At 44.5% G+C, this 20,067-nt stretch overlaps 1 protein-coding gene across 2 annotated transcripts in view; it reads right to left on the bottom strand.

Moving 5' to 3' along the window:
- GAB2 (GRB2 associated binding protein 2) overlaps window positions 1-20,067 on the bottom strand; it is a 184,481-nt gene that overhangs the window by 15,830 nt on the left and 148,584 nt on the right. For both annotated transcript variants that reach the window (XM_036258818.1, XM_036258819.1), the window contains one exon: window positions 13,105-13,348. In XM_036258818.1, coding sequence (XP_036114711.1) covers window positions 13,105-13,348 — 244 coding nt within the window. The remainder of the gene's footprint in view (window positions 1-13,104; window positions 13,349-20,067) is intronic.

Here is a 20,067-nt window from a genome sequence, read left to right as displayed (position 1 = left end):
GCTGCTTCTTGTGCTAGCCTTGGAGGTACCCAGGAAAAGCCAACTTGTGAACCAAGGCTGGCTGCTTCTAGTGCCAGGCCTGGGGCCATTTAATGAGAAGTATGGAGCTCACTGAGACTAGAAGCTGATTGAAAGATTTTAGGAAACTGAAACAGGATCCAAGACAGGCCAAACCTGTGGTAAAACCTTTGGAAACAGCTTAGGTGGGCCGGAAAGTTGGGTGGGCCTCAGGGAATCACCAGGGTGGGGCTACCAGTGTGAGCCAGGTTGCTGGAGTCCCAGATATGGCGGCTGTCTGCCGCCCCAGGGAAGGGCTCACCAAAGGAACATCAGCCTCTGCCAGCAAGTCTGTCCAGGAGAAAGCCACCTCTCCAGCCCTTGTCCTGAGGCCAAACAGCTCAGTTCTTCCCTGTGTCTCTGGCGCCCCTCTGGCTGCCTCCCCTCCAAGCGTACAGGGAGCACGTCCGAGTAAGTCCCTGTAGGCCCTTTAAGAGGAGCTGCCTGGGGCTCCCGCAGCCGCAGATTCCCTCAGTCTCAGTTCCTGCTGGGTTTTCCAGCCCCAATGATGGGGACTTCTCTTCCTGGCACTGGAACCCTGAGCTGGGCGCCTGGTGTGGGACAGGGACCCCTCACTACTCAGGGAGGACCTTCTCAGCCGAGGCGTCCCTCCTGATTTTTATCTGCCACACGTGGGTGTGGGACCAGCCCGGCTGCACCTCTGCCCCTTCTACCAGTGTCAATGTGGCTGCTTCTTTAATTTCGTAGTTGGAGGACTTCCATTCAGCTTGATGTCAGGTGGTTCTGAATAATGGCTGTGTTGTAGTTTAGTTGTAATTTTTTTTTTTTTTATCTTCACCCGAGGATATTTTTATATTTTTTGTACAGATAGAGTGGGAGGGAGAGAGAGGAAGGGAGAGAGAGTGAGAAACATCGACGTGAAGGGACACATCGAGTGGCTGCCACCTGCACGACCAACCAGGGCCGGGGACAAACTGCAACCAAAGTACGTGCCCTTAGCGGGAACCGAACCCGGGTCTCTCGGGACCGCAGACTGACGCTCTAACCGCTGAGCCAAACTGGCCAGGGCTAGTTGTAACTTTGATGTGGTTGTGGGAGGAGGCGATACTGCGTTTACCTACACCATCTTGACCTCCTGGTTTGATTTTTTTTTTCTTATCCTCACCTGAGGACATTTTTCCATTTTTTTGTTCAGATAGAATGGGAGGGAGAGGAAGAGAGAGAGAGACAGAAACATCGATGTGAAAGGGACACATCAAGTGGTTGCTACCCACATGACCCATCCAGGGCCGGGGACAAACTGCAACCGAGGCACATGCCCTTAGCGGGAACCAAACCCGGGTCTCTCTGGACCGCAGGCCGACGCTTTAACTGCTGAGTCAAACCGGCCAGGGCCTGGTTTGATTTTTAATGGGTATGTTCCCATTTAAGGAAACCTAATATGTGAATGCTTGTAGCTAGATTAACCACCATTTAGAGCTCTGTAGTTGTCACTGACAGTCTTTTTTCTTTAATTAAAAATTTTCTCAATTACAGTTGACATTCAATATTACATTAGTTTCAGGTGTACAGCATAGTGCTTAGACATTTCTATAACTCTGATAATTCTAGTACCCACCTGACACCATACATGGTTATTACACTATTATTGACTATATTCCTATGCTGTACATTACATCCCAGGACTATTTTGAAACTATCAATTTGTACTCAATCCCTTCACCTTTTTCACTCAGCCATCCAACTCCTCCCTCCTGGCCATCATCAGTTTGTTCTCTGTGAATATGAGTCTGTTTCTGTTTGGTGTGTTCATTTGTTCTTTGTTTTTTTTTTGTTTCTCACACAAGGATATTTTTCTATCATCAGATAGAGTGGGAGGGAGGGAGAGAGAGAGAGAGACAGAGAGAAACATCAATGTGATAAAGCCACATCGACTGGTTGCCTCCCGCATGACCCGACCAGAGACGAACCGCAACTGAGGTACCTGCCCTTGACTGGAATCAAACCTGTGACCCATTTGGTCCTTGAGCCAATGTTCTAACTGTTAAGCCAAATCTGCCAGGGCTGCTCATTTGTTTTCCAGATTGCACATATAAGTGAAATCATATGGTATTTGTCTTTATCTGTCTGATTTATTTCACTTAGCATAATACCCTCTAGGTCCATCCATACTGTTGCAAATGGTAATATTTCATTCTTTTTATGGCTGGAGTAACATTCCATTGCATATATGTACCACATCTTCTTGATCCAGTCATCTATTGATGGACACTTAATTTTCTTCCATATCTTGGCTATTGTAAGTAATGCTGCAAAGAACACAGGAGTGCACATATCTTTTTGAATTAGTGTTTTGTATTTCTTTGGATAAATACCCAGATGTGGAATTGCTGGGTCATATGATAGTTCTATTTTTAATTTTTTGAGGACACTCCATACTGTTTTCCATAGGGCTGCACTAATCTGCATTCCTACCAACAGTGCAGGATAATAATAACATTATCCACTGAACTTTCTGATGAGTTTTAAAAAATCAAACCAGGACCTCCATGATTAAAGTACTTGTAGTCTAGCCCTGGCCAGTTTGGCTCAGAGATTAGAGCGTCGGCCTGCAGTCCAGAAAGACTGGATAATATTATCCACTGAACTTTCTGAGTTTTCTTCCCTCCCAGGAGGGATCCATTTGGTAATGGGTCAGGTGCAGGAGGATGGTCCAAATGACTTCTTAAGATTGCCAGTGACACCAGTCATCAGAGAGATGCAAATTAAAAGCACAGTGAGCTCTCACCTCACACCTGTCAGAATGGCTATCATCAATAAATCAATAAACAACAAGTGTTGATGAGGATAATGGATTACCTCACCACGTGCCAGGCACCACTTTCTTTCTTTAAGAAAGAAAGTTCTTTCTTAAAATCTCTAAGAGGTGAGGTGATCTTTGCATCTCAAACCCTTCTGGCTGCAATTTTGAGCCTACCTTCTGTCTGTGGTTATATAGTAAGACTGTGTATGTGAAACTAAACGAACTGAAAGTTGTATATTCTGCCTTTGGTTAATCAAAGCCACTGGGTGAATGAGTCAGAGAAGCCTTAGAAATGACTAATCATGGTTTTACTCTCCACTGACATTTCTAATTTTACGTTTTACCATCTTTCTGCAGAACACTGCTACAGGGTCAGTGACGCTTTCATTCCAGCATCTCAGCACTTGAGATTTCACTTCCCCCAACTCTCACCAAAATCATGGCTTTCCAGGGCATGTGACTCGCCACAATATGTCACCTGTTACCAGTTTAACAGTCTCCTTGAAATAAGAAGACGGAGACTGGCTGGAATCTGGAATGAGGCCCTGAAGGCTGAAGGGCAAAAATAAATCCAATGGAACTCACGTGTCTTCAAAGATAAAAAGGCTCTGCTCGTCTTCGTGTGTCCGTTCGAAACTCCTTCCATTGGCAATAGTTGCTATTCTGAATAGTTACTTATTTTAGCTCAGTGGAAGAGCTGGATTTTGAAAACTGAAGTCATTTTAACCAGATTACATGTTATTCAGTGCTTAAAGGAAGAATAGGGGTTAGTCCTCTAGGAAAAGTAATGATGAGCGCTGGCCAGTTTGGTGCAGTGGTTAGAGTGTCGGCCTGTGGACCAATGAGTCGCAGGTTTGATTCCAGTCAGGGGCACGTACCTTGGTTTTGGTTTGTCCCCAGACCTGGTCGGGGTTGTGTGATGTGTCCTTGTCACGTCGATGTTTCTCTCTCTCCCCCTCTCTCTCCCTCCCTCCTACTCTATCTGAAGATAAATAGAAAAATATCCTTGAATGAGGATTAAAAAAAAAAAAAAAAAAGGAATGATGAATAAGTGGTGTTTTTATCCCTAATGTGCTCAATTTATTGTAACTGTATATCAGGTTCTCCCATAAATGTAGAAAAGAATAGCTAGAAAGCCAGTATTATTAGCCTCATAAATACAATTTGACAGTAGTACTCCAACCAGGCATATTTATGTCGATGTTTGACAGCAATGAGTGGGCTGGTTCTCTCTCCAAAGTCCCTAATCAAAAGGAACCCTGTAAGTTTATTTTGGAGATCAAATGAGGTAACAAATGTAAACGAGCCTTGTAAACTGTAAAGCATTATTCCTTTTCCCCCAGAGTACCTAGTATGCAATGTGCATGTCAGAGGCAGTGTAGGGTTAAAGCGCACCCATATTCTTGTCAACACTTGGCATTGCCAATCTTTTTTATTTTAGCCATCCCAGTGGAGATCAAGCAAAACCTCATTGAGGTTTTAAATCTGTATTTTCTTGATGATTCAGCATTTTTCATGTGTTTATTGCCCATTCCTTTATCTTGTTCTGTGACACATCTGTTTAAATCTTTTGCCCACTTAAAAAAAATTGGGTTGTCATCTATTGAATTTAGTTTTTTCAATATATTCTAGAAATAAATCCTTTGTCAGATATATGTGCTTTGGATATTTTCTCACATTTTATTAATTTTCCACTTTGTCTTCTTCTTTTTTTTTTTTTATCCTCACCCGAGGACATTTTTCCATTTTTTGCTCAGGTAGAGTGGGAGGGAGAGAGAGGAACAGAGAGAGAGAGAGAAACATCGATGTGAAAGGGACACATCGAGTGGCTGCCACCCACACAACCGACCAGGGCCGGGGACAAACTGCAACCGAGGCACGCGCCCCCAGCGGGAACCGAACCCGGGTCTCTCAGGACTGCAGGCCGACGCTCTAACCGCTAAGCCAAACCGGCCAGGGCCCACTTTGTCTTCTTATGGGGTTATTTTGAAGAGCAAAAGTTTTAATTTTGATAAAAACTACTTTATCATACATGGAACAGACCAACAACCGTCAGAGTTGGGGGGGAGTTACTTGATGAAAGAAGGTGAAGGGATTAGCTAAAGAACATAATACAGTCGTCCCTCACCACTTTGCGCTTCGACTCTCGCGGCTTCACTCTATCGTGGTTTTTTTCAAATATATTAATCAAAAAGTTGATCAAGACAGTGAAAATGATATAGCACATGCTCGGTTGTCTGAGTCCATTATACACCCCTGTATTACAATTACAATGAAAATTACTGTACGTATGGACTGTAGGCCTGTGTATTCGAGCACCTCCACAAATCCTTCAACTCCAGGTGCAACCGCTTGACCACTCCTTGTGTGTGGGCAATAACTTTTTTCCAAAAAATCAGGTGTGATGAAACCAAGCCAATCAGAGCGTGTTGTTCACTGATTGGCTATCCTATCCTTTTCCTATCCTAGCCACTGATTGGCTCAGCCTCATGCAAGTCCGATTCTCTCACACGCTTCATCATCACTACGCATCAGAAGCACCTTTGCTCTTGTAGGTGCGATTTCTGAGAACTTTTATCTAAGCCCCACGATGGCTCCTAAATGTGCTGTTTCTTCTAAGCCTTCTGACGATGAAACTAAGCACCGGAGAAAGATGTTTACCATCCAGGAGAAGGTGAAACTCTTGGATATAATCAAAGATGACAAGAAAATCGTGGAGGTTGCCCGTCATTATGACCTGAATGAGTCTACCATTCGCTCCATCTGTAAAGATGAAAAGAACATTTGTACAATGGCTACTGTCTCTTTCAACAAAGAAGCAAAACATATCGTGACAAGTTGTAATAAGTTCATAGTGAAAACGGAGTCTGCCCTAGCCGTTTGGATCAGTGACAGCCTCAAGAAAAACATTCTGTTGGATTCGCTGGTCATCCGGGAGAAGGCGAGGCAGCTCTATCAGCGCTTTACGGCGGACGAACCTCAACCAGGACACTCTTCTGCAACTTCATGGATTTCACAGCGAGCAAGGGTTGGTTTGAGAGGTTCCAGAAGAGGTATCATCTGAAGAGTGTCATTCTCCACGGAGAAGCTGCCTCTGCTGACCAGCCTGCAGCAGAGGACTATGTGAACAACACATTCAGAAGATTCTTGAGGAGGGCGAGTATCATCCAGAACAGGTGTTCAATATGGACGAAACAGGACTGTTCTGGACAAGAATGCCTTCCCGGACATTCATTTTCAAGGATGAGGCCAAGGTCTGTGGCTTCAAGGAATATAAGGATTGCGTGACTGTTGTTATGTGTGGAAATGCTGAGGGATTTTTGCTCAAGCCTGCCCTTATCTACAAGGCCAAGAACCCTAGGACCCTGAAGAATAAAAACAAGAACCTGCTGCCAGTGCATTGGATGCACAACGACAAGGGCTGGATCACAAAGCAGCTGTCGTTGGACTGGTTTCACAAGTGCTTCATCCCCCAAGTCAAGCTGCATCTCATGGGAAAAGAACTTGAGTTTAATGTCCTTCTCCTCATGGAAATGCTGGAGGTCATGCCCAAGACCTATCCTACGACAGTGGGTGGATCGAGTTCCTTCCTCCCGACACCACTTCTCTGATCCAGCCCATGGATAAAGGCATTATTCGTGCGTTCAAGACCCTCTACATACGAAACACGCCACAGCACCTCGTCGAAGGCGTGGACCTTGAGGAGAACTTCCTGCTGACGGAGTACTGGCAGCAGTATACCACCGTGACCTGTCTGAAGCACACCCAGGCTGCGTTGAAGGACATAAAGACGGAGACCGAGAAGGCCAGCTGGAAGATGTTGTGGCCTGAAATTGTCCACGACTACAGAGGATTCACCCCAGAGGACATCAGCAACTCGGCAGTGGATAAGGCAGTTAGGCTGGCCCGGATGCTGGGAGGAGAAGGTTTCGCGGATATGACCCGCGATGATGTGGATGAGCTGCTGGAGACACATTTAGATCCCTTAACTGATGAGGATCTGGTGGAGATGACTAAGTCTGCGAGTGAGGAGGAGGAAGAGCAGCCAGAGGTTCCTGGGGGTCAGGAGGAGGAAGCTGGCCTTACCCTTGAGCATCTCTTGCAAATCGTGAGAACTATTAAGGTAGTATAGGACATGGCTGGTGAATAGAACCCACAAATGATGTGTGCATTGCCGTTCCGGAATGCACTTGATGGAGTGATAGAACCCTACAAAAGCCTCCTCACATGTATGAAAAGACAGCGCCAGCAACTGCCTATCACGCTGTTCTTCAGCTGTGCACCCAGACACCCACTGCCTACTCCTAGTGCTCCTTCAGCGGAAGAAGACAACGCACCTGCTGAAGATACTGCCCCACCTGAAGACTCCTACTGAGGTCGTGCCTTCAGAGGAGCAGTAGCCTTGCTCTTCTTTGCTGTGCAGTACATCTCTTCATCTTCATCGCTTCATCATCGAACAAGTTGCACTATTTTCATAGGTTAGTGGTTGTAAGAACTGTGTGTGTGTAATTAAATGTACAATAATAATAATATATTTGTAAAGTGTAATATGTCTTATTTTCTCTTATTTTGTCTAATACATTAGATAATATGAGTGCAATGGTGACTAAAGGGTGTTATTTCATTTCTAGAGAGCTCTAACATTATTAATGTTAAGAAACGTATTTAGAAGGTTGTAAACATGGTTTTATGCTCTAACTGTGAAAATATTTGATTTATAAATAAAGAATCCTACTTCGCGGAAAATCATTTATCGCTGTAGAGTCTGGAACTGATTAACTGCGATAAACGAGGGCCGACTGCATAACACACAGAGGAAGACAGCAGGTGTTGATGGCCAGAGGCATGGGGGCAAGGGCTGGGTGGAGGTGAGCTAAGGGGCGGGGGTGGATGGGAACATCTGTAATAGTGTCAACAATACAAAATAAAGAAAAACCTACTTTATCAAATTTATGATTCCTGCTTTTTGTATCCTATATAAAAATCTTTGCTTACCCCAATATTACAGAGATATTTTCTTCTAAGAGTTTCACAGTATTAGACTTCACATTTAGTTTTTTGATACATCTAAGCTAACTTTTTTTTTTTTTTATCCTCACCCGAGGACATTTTTCCATTTTTTGTACAGATAGAGTGGGAGGGAGAGAAAGGAAGGGAGAGAGAGAGAGAAACACCGACGTGAGAGGGACACATCGAGTGGCTGCCACCCGCACAACCAACCAGGGCCGGGGACAAACTGCAAACGAGGTACATGCCCTTAGCGGGAACCGAACCCGGGTCTCTCTGTACCGCAGGCTGATGCTCTAACCGCTGAGCCAAACCGGCCAGGGCCATCTAAGCTAACTTTTGAGTAGTGTGATATGAAGTAAGGGTTCTTTTTTTATTCCTATATGGATATCCAGCTGACCCAGCATCATTTGTTGAAAATACTTTCATTTCCCTGTTGGCACCTTTGTAAAAAAACATTACATATAAAAATGAAAATAAAAATAGCAGCTGACCTCTCATCAGAAACAATGAAGGTCAGAAGACTATATAGCATGGCATTCTTTAAAATGATGAAAGAAAATGAAACCATCATTACCAAATTATACACCCAGCAAAAGAAATATTTTTAAAATGATGGTAAAATCAAGATATTTTCAGATAAATGAAAACTGGGAAAAAAATATCGTGAGGGAACTTACATGACAAGAAATGGTAAAGGAGGCTCTCAGGCTGAAGGTAAATAAAACCAAGTGAAAACCCATTAGACAATGTTTAACATTTGCTTTCAACACTCATTATATACTAATAAAGAACTTAGGAGGAAAAAAATAGTCTTTTATAATTATGCAGCTAGTTACTGTTTCTGCTACTCTTCCTTCATTCCTGAAGATCTTTGTTCCCTTCTGTTACTATCTTGCTTGAGCTTGAAGAACTTCCTTATCATTTTAAAAAATCAGATTTCCTGGAAATTCTTTTTAAAAAAATCCTCCCTGAGGATATTTTCCATTTATCTTCAGAGAGAGTGGGGGGGGGGGGGGGGAGGGACGGAGGGAGGGAGAGAGAGAGAGAGAGAGAGAGAGAGAGAACCATCAATGTGAGAGAGAGACATCAATTGGTTGCTTCCTGCATGACAGAACCACAACCAAGGTATGTGCCCTTGTATAGAATCAAACCCGTGACTCTTTGGTCCAGGAGCTGATGCTCTAACCGCTGAGCCAAACCAGCCAGGGCAAATTTTCTTACTTTTATTTGTACTGAGAATGTCTTAATTTTGTTTTTCTTTCTGAAGGACTTTTGCAGGATATAGAATTCTGGGTTGACAGAATTTTTTCTTTTCCCTTTCCATTAATCTCAAGTGTATTTTTCTTTATCACATGGCAGATTGTTATAATATGGCCTTTTGAATCTGTGTCTGATAGTTTCCACAACTGGGATTATGTTGGGGTTGATATCTGTGCCTTCCCTTGAGACTTGTTACATGCTGAGAAATTTTGGATTATATCCTGAATGTTGTGATCTTATGTTGTCTAGACTCTGGGTTCTGGGATAATCCTCTGGAGAATGTTCATGATTTTGTTTTTTCAGGCAATCAACTTGGTTAGGTTCAGACTGCAAATTTTGAACCTCCTCCTGTGTGTGTTCGTGTAAATCTCAGTTAGTTTACAAAGCCTTTGCTTTGCTGGTTTGGGACTGTCCCACATGTAGAACTGAAATTCCTCTAAGCTCTTCTTCAGAGTTTCTCTCTCTCTCCTAAATTTAACAATCTCTTCACTCATTATCAGCCCCCCCCCCATAGATTAAAGCAATAAATGCAATCATTTAACATCTTTGTATGCTAGCTCCAAAATTTGGGTTTAGTTTGGTTTGTTTCTGTGAACTGAGTTCTTTCTTTTCTTTTTTTTATCCTCACCCGAGGACATTTTTCCATTTTTTTTTTTTTGTTCAGGTAGAGTGGGAGGGAGAGAGAGGAACAGAGAGAGAGAGAGAAACATCGACGTGAAAGGGACACATCGAGTGGCTGCCACCTGCACAACCGACCAGGGCCGGGGACAAACTGCAACCGAGGTACGCGCCCTTAGCGGGAACCGAACCCGGGTCTCTCAGGACCGCAGGCCGACGCTCTAACCGCTGAGCCAAACCGGCCAGGGCTGAACTGAGTTCTTTCAACTATGGGTCAACTTTTACAGTTTCTTCGTGTGTCTAGCAATTTCTCATTGTATACTAAATATTGTGGGTGATATATTTTCAGGAATTTTATTCACTGGAAAAGCCATAAAAGTTGGACTTACTCCATGTGGGTCCCTTCTTTTAAGAGTCACATCTTTTCCAGTTTCTGCCTGCTTTTTGATTGCCCTTCAGTGCCCTAAAACGGTTTTTGTGTGTCTGTGTGTTTGGTCCAGAGTTTATAATTGTTACAGTATGTTTAATATCATGCAAGCTGCTCTACTGCTACCAGAAACTATGTAGTCTTTCTGGACTGAAGAATGCTTCCTTTCCCCCCTTGGAATTCTGTAAAAAACGTTTGAACTCATTTTTTCCAAAAATCTCCTTGACATCCTGCTCATTCCACTCTTGCTCCAACACCCACATAAGTGAGAGCAAAGACCCAGAGAAAAGCACAGTTTGGTCGAGGCCCCAGAACAAAGGCACTTCCCCAGCTGTAGATGAGTTCTATCACCTTTACTATGTTTTCTCTACAACACGGATTTGTTCAAATATTTATGATGTGCCTACTAGGTGCCCTGGGTCTTCAAAGGACAGTAACATATTAATATAAAAATCTATAATATGAGGCAGACAGTTCCAAGGGCTGAGAGAGAGATCATCAAAAGCTGCTCTGGGACTTCAGAGGACAGATGAATCCCAGCCAGGAAGATGAAGAGAGGTTCCACAGAGGAGTCGGGGCACAGAGAGTGTGCCCTAAGTACTAATCCAAGCAGAGGCACGCATGTATTTACTCTCTTGCTGTAGCAGTAGCGAAAGACTGGAGGTGGTGGTAGCTGTTAATACTATATAAGGTTTTCTACTTAAAGTGTGAACTGCAGACAGTCTAAATGGTATCACATGCAGTTTAGCAGAAAGGCAGGATCTCAGGATCCACCCCAGGCCTACTCAGTCAGAATCAGCATTTCAACAAGACCTGAGTATTTCATATGCACATTAAAGTCTGAGAGGCGTTAATCTAAAGCACTTTGTCTTTCCCTAGCAATAGGACTGTAGGAACTCACACAAGGTCTCTGCTCCCGAGAAATCATCTATGTAGTAGGAGGGGGTGGGGCACAGGAGAACCACCGAAGATATGGACTGAGCATCTACTCCTGGGGACTTTACGTATGTTTTGTTGTTTTATGCTCATTAGGAAGCCTTTGAATTAGTTATTTCCATTTAGTAGGTAGGAAAATTGAAGGTCAAGAAGGTTACCTAAGTGGCCCAAGATCACAAGGACAGTGGCAGAACCCGAATTTGAATCCATATCTGACTGACTCCAAAGCCTGTGATCTGCCCGTCTCTGGTCTGTGGTGCAGCAGGAATCGGGTGCTGTAAAGGTTCCGTACTAAAGAATTCAGTGATCTTGGTTGATTCGTTCTACCTTTTCAGAACTCAGCTCTACATGTAAAAGTTCATGAAGGCTAAACTGGTGAAAAGTTGACAAACAAATGAATCAAAGGGGTATTTGAGGTGTCACTAAGTCTGATGCTGGGTGCCTCTGTCGAGTGCTGGTAAATGATTCAGAAAACCAGAACCAATGCAGCACAGTGTAGAGAAAAGATCGCAGGAGCAGAAATGAGAAGACCTGGGTTCTAGTCCTACCTCCGTCATTTATTAGTGGTGAGCCTCCGTTTCTTCATCTGTGAAATGGAGATAAATGATCTATATCGGCTATCTCCCAGTTCGACTGGTTCGAGTGAGATTATGCATGAAAATATTCTGTGAAGTGATAAATTAATACAGCCAGTCCTCTAACTGCCTTAATTTTCATAACACAAATTAGTCTTTATAAATAAATGAATAAGGAACACGAGTTATAATCTGCTGGCCACGGTAGCCATCGGGAACCAGCTCTGGCAAAGCCCATCAGCTCCGTGCGTGTTTCTGCGAACAGGGGAAAGAAAAGGTAAGGACGACGTGCACAGGCTCTGCGCCTGAGAGGGCTGGCGGTGTCAGAAACACGGGGACACTGTTCCAGGGCAGGCAGTCCGGCTGCAGCGTTTTCTGTGATGATGAAATATCACATCTGGATGATCCAGCGTGGCAGCCACTAGCCACATGAAATGTTGCTAGTGCAATGGAGGAACTGAATTTTAAGTTTTACTCCATTTTAATTAATTCGAATGGAATCAGCCACATGGGGACCGTGGCTACCATGCGAGACAGTGCAGCTCTACAGAGGAAGTGAGATACGGATTTGTTTGGTGTTAAGGCTTTGTAGCTGTCTTCTTTAGGCCAACAAGTCAATGACTTGTCTTTGTTCAATTCTGAAACTCTAGCCCTAAGTGACTTTTTCCCCCTCAAATTAAATACAAACTTTTTATATCATGATTTTTAACAGTGGGAGGTTTCTCTGGAATCCAGTGAGCACTGCATAGCAACATAGATGATATTAATACAATGTGATGGTTATCTAAGTGAAAAATATTTTGTAAGTATATATTTTATCATCTGGAAAGATGTAATATTGTATCCCCTTATTTTTTTATCCTCACCCAAGGACACTTTTGCATTTATCTTCAGATAGAGTGGGCGGGGGGGAAAGGGAAGAAGAGAGAGAGAAACATCAATATGAGAGAGACACATCAAGGGGTTGCCATCCACATGACCCCAACCAGGGCTGGGGACAAACTGCAACCGAGGTACGTGCCCTTAGCGGGAACCGAACCCGGGCCTCTCTGGTCCGCGGGCCAACACTCTTACCATTGAGCAAAACCGGCCAGGGCATATCCCCTTGTCTTTATTTTTATTTATTTTTATTTTTTCATCCTCACCCGAGGACATTTTTATATTTTTTGTTCAGATAGAGTGGGAGAGAGAGGAAGAGAGAGATACATCGACGTGAAAGGGACACATAGAGTGGTTGCCACCCACATGACCCAACCAGGGCCAGAGACAAACTGCAACCGAGGTACGTGCCCTTAGCGGGCACCGAACCCAGTCTCTCTGGACCGCAGGCCAAGGCTCTAACCACTGACCCAAACCGGCCAGGGCCCCTTGTCTTTAAAATTAAAGAACAAAGACTGAAAAGTAGGAGGCTTTGGGAGTGGCCATTCAACCAACTACTGGAAACCGCAGTCTCCTACCTGGCATTTTCTGCTCTCCGGCTTATGCACTGGTGCAAGTAGAGATACTCCTGAGGTGCACTGGTGGACAAGGGGGGCTGCACGTGGTTTGACACGGGGGGTTCGAATGTGAACAAGGTTGGCTGGCTGGAGTGCGATGGGGCTGAGGATTTTCGTTCTCGGAGAAGGTGCTGATTGGAGCTGCTGAACTCAGCTGGAGAGGAGCGCGGACCATGACTGGCTGAGGAAATGTTTCTCAGGGAGTCTGTGAAAAGGAGAAAGGACTCTGTGAATGAAAAAGGAAAGAAAGGCGTTCTATTCCAAAGTGGGTTGTCAGAGGAAGAACTATCAAGCGTAGAGGTGATGGTCCAGCAGCAGCATCCTCTCCCTCCCAGAGAGGAGGGCTGTGGCCCGCTGGCCTCCTGGTTGAGAAGGAGATGCTCTGTACCTCTGCACTGCCCCTGTATCGCCTGGAAGCCACTCTCTGCCACACCTGGGCCAGCATCTGCCCCACTTCCGGGGAGCATGGCTACCCCTGGTCCGGGGCTACGACCCTGGCTCTGGAGTGAGGCTAGCCTCAGGAGCAGTGAGCCTTCTTTTTGGTGGCTTCTGCTGTCATCACTCCCTCAAAGCTAAGGCCCTTTGTTAAATGAAGCTTTGCTTCTTGAAGTGCATTCACTGAGACCCTGAAGTGCCTTACTGTATTAATAATAAATGTCTTTGGAGCTGACCCTTAAATCGGTCTCTCAGCTCCTCCTGCCTGCCCTTCTGAGACCTCATAGGATGGCAATGTCTCCCATTCTCCAACTCCTGCACCTACCACTCTATTGGTCTTTTTTTTTTTCTTTTAGCTCTTATCTTAAGCTCTCCCACGGTCTGTTGTGTTAGACAGGAAGTGAGGTATTAAAGACAGATAATAGCTTAGAGTGCTACACCCCAAGCCAAAGGCATTATTTATTTGGCTGGCTCTAAGCTTGGTCCAAATTCTTAGCATAACATACAAGTTCTTTCACAGTCTGACCTATTTCCTGCTTTTCTCCTGCCATACTCAAGGCATATAGAAGCTTCCTCAGTCCCTGAACACAGCAACTCTGTTCGGCTTATGCTATTCCTTCTACCCGGATTTCACCTCTACTCTCCTGGTCCTCACATGCAGACCTGACTTGGGTATCATACCCTCTCTGAGACCTTCCTGGACTTGGCCATTGTTCTGGGTGCCAAGAGCACTTGGCCCATGCTTCATTATACCATCGTCACTGCTTCCTTGCCTAGCCCGTGGGTTTCTAAGAACAGTGACTGATGTCATTACAATCTCTGCATTTACCTAATAGAGGGCAGGTATATAGAAAGTTCTCAGTCTGTGTTTGCAGAAGAGGCAAATGCATTCTTTCAGCATATAATAATCCCAACAGTGAAACTTCTCGTGCAAAAGAAATAAAGTTTTAAAGATGTAATTTCTGGTGGCATGATAGCTAGTAGGGGATAGTGTTTCAGTGGTGGTGATGGTGGCTTTCCAGAGTCATTCAAATCATTCCAGAAGGCACCTTGTTCTGTTTCCACTCCCTGTTATCTGACCTACCTCAGTCTGTACCGTTCTCAAGGCCCTGGGCAGGATCACCAGCTCATCAAAGCTCCACAGCTCTAATCACTCCCAGTTGTTTCTGACGCTGGGCAGGACAGCTTCTGCCCGTGTACAACAGAAAAAGCCATGGGCCTCTGGGGAAAAACTGTTCCAGTGACAGCTGTATTGACCTCCAAAATGAATTCCCATTACAGGTCTCGTAGTGAATTGGACATGTGTTAACAGAATCAATGGCTTCATTACTCCATTCAAGTTGCAAGACGAACTCTCTAATGGCAGTGGAGAGAGGGCTTGTGCTAGGGGATGGAGCAGCCATGGTGCCCGGGATGAACACAAGCTGCTGTCTGACAAGACACAGGGAAGGTGCAAAGAGAAAACCTCTGGTGCAATTCTACATTTGCCGTAGTCTTTTTGGACTCCTCTTCCTCTGCCTACCTCTTCAATGAACCTCTTCTTCTTCAGGATTCTGCCCCAGACCCTGCTACAGCTTCACTCTCATTCAGGAGAATCTCCTGGGGTATCTTGTCCACTCTCATAGCTTCAGTTACCACCTATGTGACAACAACTCTCAAGTCCTAATCTCTAGCTCAGCTCTCTTCTGGGGCTCCCTGTCATATGTCCCTCCTTCTGTTGGGCATCTCCATTCAGATGTCTCACAAGCAAGTCAAACTTAACAATCTAAACTGAAGTCCCCAATCTCATGTTGTGCTGTCCATCTTAGTGAAGGACATCAACATCAACTAAACCGAACTCCTCAACCTCATCCTGTGCTCTCCATCTCAGTGAAGAACCTGAACGTCATCTAAACTGAACTCCTCAACCTTGTCCTGTGCTCTCTATCTCAGTGAAGGACATCAATGTCATCTAAACTGAACTCCTCAACCTCGTCCTGCGCTCTCCATCTCAGTGAAGGACATCAATGTCATCTAAACTGAACTCCTCAACCTCGTCCTGCGCTCTCCATCTCAGAGAAGGACATCAATGTCATCTAAACTGAACTCCTCAACCTCGTCCTGTGCTCTCCATCTCAGTGAAGGACATCAATGTCATCTAAACTGAACTCCTCAACCTCGTCCTGTGCTCTCCATCTCAGTGAAGGACATCAATGTCATCTAAACTGAACTCCTCAACCTCGTCCTGTGCTCTCCATCTCAGTGAAGGACATCAATATCACCATCCAATCAGTTCTCTAAGCCAGAATCTGAGACATTATCTGTGACTCCTCCCTGTTCCTCAACAGCCACAGCATATCATTATGTCTCTGCCTTGCTTAGAATCCTTCAGTGCATCCGTTACCCTCAAGATGACTTACAAAGCTCTCTCCCTTTTAAAAATCACTTTCCTGTTTATTTCTTCAACCTTGTTTCTCCTCAGCAGTACTTCCTTGTATATCAAAGAGAATTTTAGGAAAATAGCAACCTCTCTTTCATCACTCCATATTGAGAGATTAGGCTGTGAACTCAGGAAGGGCAGATAGTATGTCCCTTTTATCACACTTTATCTCCAGCATCAACCCCAATAAATACATGTTGAATAAATAAATGAAGTACATAGTAAGTCATACTCCCTCAACCACATCCATTGATTCCTAATTGTCCAGGTTCTCTAGCATGACAAGAAAGTCCATTTTGTCACAATCTACTTATCCTGTCTTATCAACCAACACATTCTTCCTGCTCCTTGTGTTGAATGGCTGGGCTGTGGGTCTGTGTAAAAGAGGAGTGACTGCCCGGCTGGTGTGGCTCAGTGGTTGAGCACCGACCCGTGCACCAAGAGGTTCGATTCCCAGTCAGGGCACGTGCCCAGGTTGTGGGCCTGATCCCCAGTGGGGGGCATGCAGGAGGCAGCCAATTGATGTTCTCTCTCATCCATGTTTCTCTCTCTCTCCCCCTCTTACTTCCTTTCTCTCTAAAATCAATAAAGGAAAAAAAAAATTAAAGTAAAAGAGGAGTGACCTGTCCTCACCTCCGGGGCCCTCCGCCTCCCACTCAGGCTATGGAATCAAATCTGTGACCCAGCCTGTTTACCTGTAGACCTAGAGAAGTCCCTTCAGCTCTGAATCTTGGTATCCTTATCTACAAATCGACATAGGTATTTATAAGGATGAAACGCAGTAACGGGCTAGAATACTCTGCATGTTGTAAGTACACCAAATACGTTCTAGTCACTTCTGTATCCCTGGTGCCTAGGACAGGCCCAGCACATAGTGGGTATTCAATGCATGTCTGCTGAATAAACATAAGAATTTTCCTTGGCACAAAAATCCAAATATGCTGGTTTCTTGTGGTCAAAATCAGAGATGTTTTGAAAGGTTTGTTAAGATGAAGTAGGGGCCTGGATGAGTTGGCCTCAGACACTCGGAACTCCATTCTACCAGCATGAAGCCATGTCTATGAAACCGTCACTCTGTAATGGTTAAAAGCCCCAGAAAAGTTCTTTCAAAGCTGATTTGGCACTACACTTTGCCAAAATTCTACTTCTGCTTGCAACTTTAAAATATTTCTACCTGGCCCTGGCTGGTTTGGCTCAATGGTTAGAGTGTCAGGCCATAGACCAAAGAGTCGCAGGTTCGATTTTGGTCAAGGGCACGTACCTCGGTCGTGGTTCAGTCCCAGACTCTGGTCGGGATCGTGCGGGAGGCAACCAGTCAATATGTCTCTCTCTCTCGTATCAATATTTCTCTCTCTCTCTCGCTTCCTCCATCCCTCCTTTCTCCCTCCCTCTCTCTGAAAATCAATAGAAAATATCCTTGGGTGAGGATTAAAAAAAAAAGGATTTGCACCTGAATTCATGTGATTGTTCCTTGGTGCCTATACTGGGTTGAATAGTATCCCCCCGCCCTGCTCCCAAACCCCTGTCTACCTATAATCTCAGAATGTGACCTTATTTGAAAATAGGGTCTTCAGGATATAATTGGTTAAGATGAGGTCATACTGGATTAGGGTGGGCCCTAATCCAATGACTGGTGTCCTCATAAGAGAAAACAGAGACACACAGAGAAAACGCCACATGATGACAGAGGTAGAGACTGGATGAAAAAAAGTCACATAGCCATATAGTGGAATATGATTCAGCCAGAGAAATGCTGTAACACAGACGAATCTTCAAAACACTGCGCTAAGTGAAAGAAAGCATTGATGAGCACAGATTGCATGGTTTCATTGACGTGAAATGTCTAGAACAGGCAAAGCCATGGAGATGGAGAGCAGACTAGTGGTTGCTTGGGTGGGAGTGGAGCGTAACTGCTGATGAGTATCATGCTTCTTTTTGGGGTGATGAAAATTTTCTAAAATTAGATTCTGGTGATAGTTGCACAACCTTGTGTAAATATACTAAACCACTGAACTGTATACTTTAAATGGGTGCATTTCAAGGTATGGGAAATAGAGCTCATTAAATTCATAAACACACACACCAAGTTTGACAGATCCTCAAAAAGTTAAACATAGAGTGACCACATGACCCAGCAATTATACTCATAGGTATATACTCAGGAGAATAAACACATACGTCCACACAAAGACTTGTATGTGAATGTTCATGACAGCATTATTCAAAATAATAGCGAGAAGTGGACACACAACAAATGCCTATAGACTGATCAATAAACAAACAAAATATGGCATATCTGTACAATAGAATATTATTCAGCAGTAAAAAGAAAGTATGAATACATGTTATAACATGTATGAACCTTGAAAACATGCTAAGTAAAAAGCTAGGTTTCATTTATATGCAATGCCCAGAATTGGTAAATATATAGAGTCAGAAAAACAGATTAGTGGTTGCCTAAGGCTGGGGTGAGGATGGGGAGTGGGAAGTGACTGCTAATGAGTATGAGATTTCTTTTTGTGTGATAATAATGTTCTAAAATGAGCCCTGGCCAGTTTGGCTCGGCGATTAGAGCATCAGCCCGCAGACCAATGAGTCCGGGTTCAATTCCGGTCAAGGGCGTGTACTTCAGTTGCATTTCATCCCCAGCCCTGGCTGTGGTCATGCGGGAGACAATCAGTTGATGTGTCTCTTTCACATCAATGTTTCTCTCTCTCCCCCTCCCTTCCACTCTATATGAAGATAAGTGGAAAAATATCCTCGGGTGAGGATAAAAAAAAAGTTTCAAAATGAGACTGTGGTAGTGGCCACACAATCCTGTGAATATACTAAGAAACACTGACTTGTATGCTTTAAGTGGGTGATACATGGTATGTGGATTTAGAAAACACATCCACGCACATGAACCTTATGCAAAGAACGAAGTATTAAGTATATGCAAGATTATGGAGGGGCTTCCCTCCATAATCATAGCAAAGCAATGAGAATTTCAGCAAAATAAAATAGCAACAATGCCTGGTTTGGGATGAAAAGACCCAACCGATCTGAATTCCACTTCTCAGTGACTGGACCTCATGCACATGACAGAAGCCAGGAGGCCAGGGATCCAGTTCCAACCCCGCCACTCAGTAGCTGTGAGATTGAGAGGCCTATCTCCAAGCATCGGTTCCACACTATCAAGTTGGGAGGATAAGCCCTGGCCTGCCTGCCTATCTAACTGGACTGTCGTAAAAGATGAATGAGATAAGGGCGTGCAAACTAATTTGTCCACTTGCATACACCGCTCAGAGGATTTGTTTTGATCGTGTGGGTATCTCGAGGGGAGGAAAGAATGGTGAAGATAGAGGAAAACATGAAACAGTGTGGCTGGGCTGGTTTTAGTACGTGGCTGGAATGATGGGTCTTAGGTCATTAGAAAGGTCAGTTATAGAGCAAGAAGCAAATGGATGTTCCCAGACTTCTGGCCTAGGCTTCTATCTCCAAGTCTAGACTAAAGATAATGCCAGAAAACTCCTGAGTCAATTTGTTTTCTTTTAAACAGGGTTTTGTTTTTCTTCTTCTTCCTGGCTTCTTTTTAGAGCCCTACAAAATCACTCCCCTTCCTTTCCACAGTCACCCCTGGGAAGCCTGCCCAGCATATAAACACTCCTCCCACCTTCTTGCAAAACTCTGGAACAGGAAAGCTCTGAAGGATTTCGTGGAGGAGCCCAGCCCAGGCCAGCCATCAACGGGCTAGTGATAACAGGGGCAGGAAGGGGGCGGGTGGCGGGACTTTCTGGAAAAGATGACTGGCCAAATAATGACTGGTTCCCTTATCTTAAAGTCTGTTTTATCTTTATCCCTTCCCCCCAAATCCCCACCCCAAGCTTCAGTGGGTCTCAGAACCCATGAAGTGGTGGATGAAAACACATATCGGAGCCAGGATGGATTCAAAGCATCGCTCTGCTAGCTCCGTGGCCTTGGACAGGTTACATAACCTCTTTGTCCCTCACTTATTCATCGGAGAGAATACGTACTTTGTAGGGCTGACACAAGGGCTGGAGATCATTTATGTAAAGCATTAAGCACAG

This window comes from Molossus molossus, unplaced genomic scaffold (assembly GCF_014108415.1).
Source record: "Molossus molossus isolate mMolMol1 unplaced genomic scaffold, mMolMol1.p scaffold_m16_p_13, whole genome shotgun sequence".
Lineage (NCBI taxonomy): Eukaryota > Metazoa > Chordata > Mammalia > Chiroptera > Molossidae > Molossus > Molossus molossus.
This window is presented reverse-complemented; position numbering and strand designations above follow the sequence as displayed.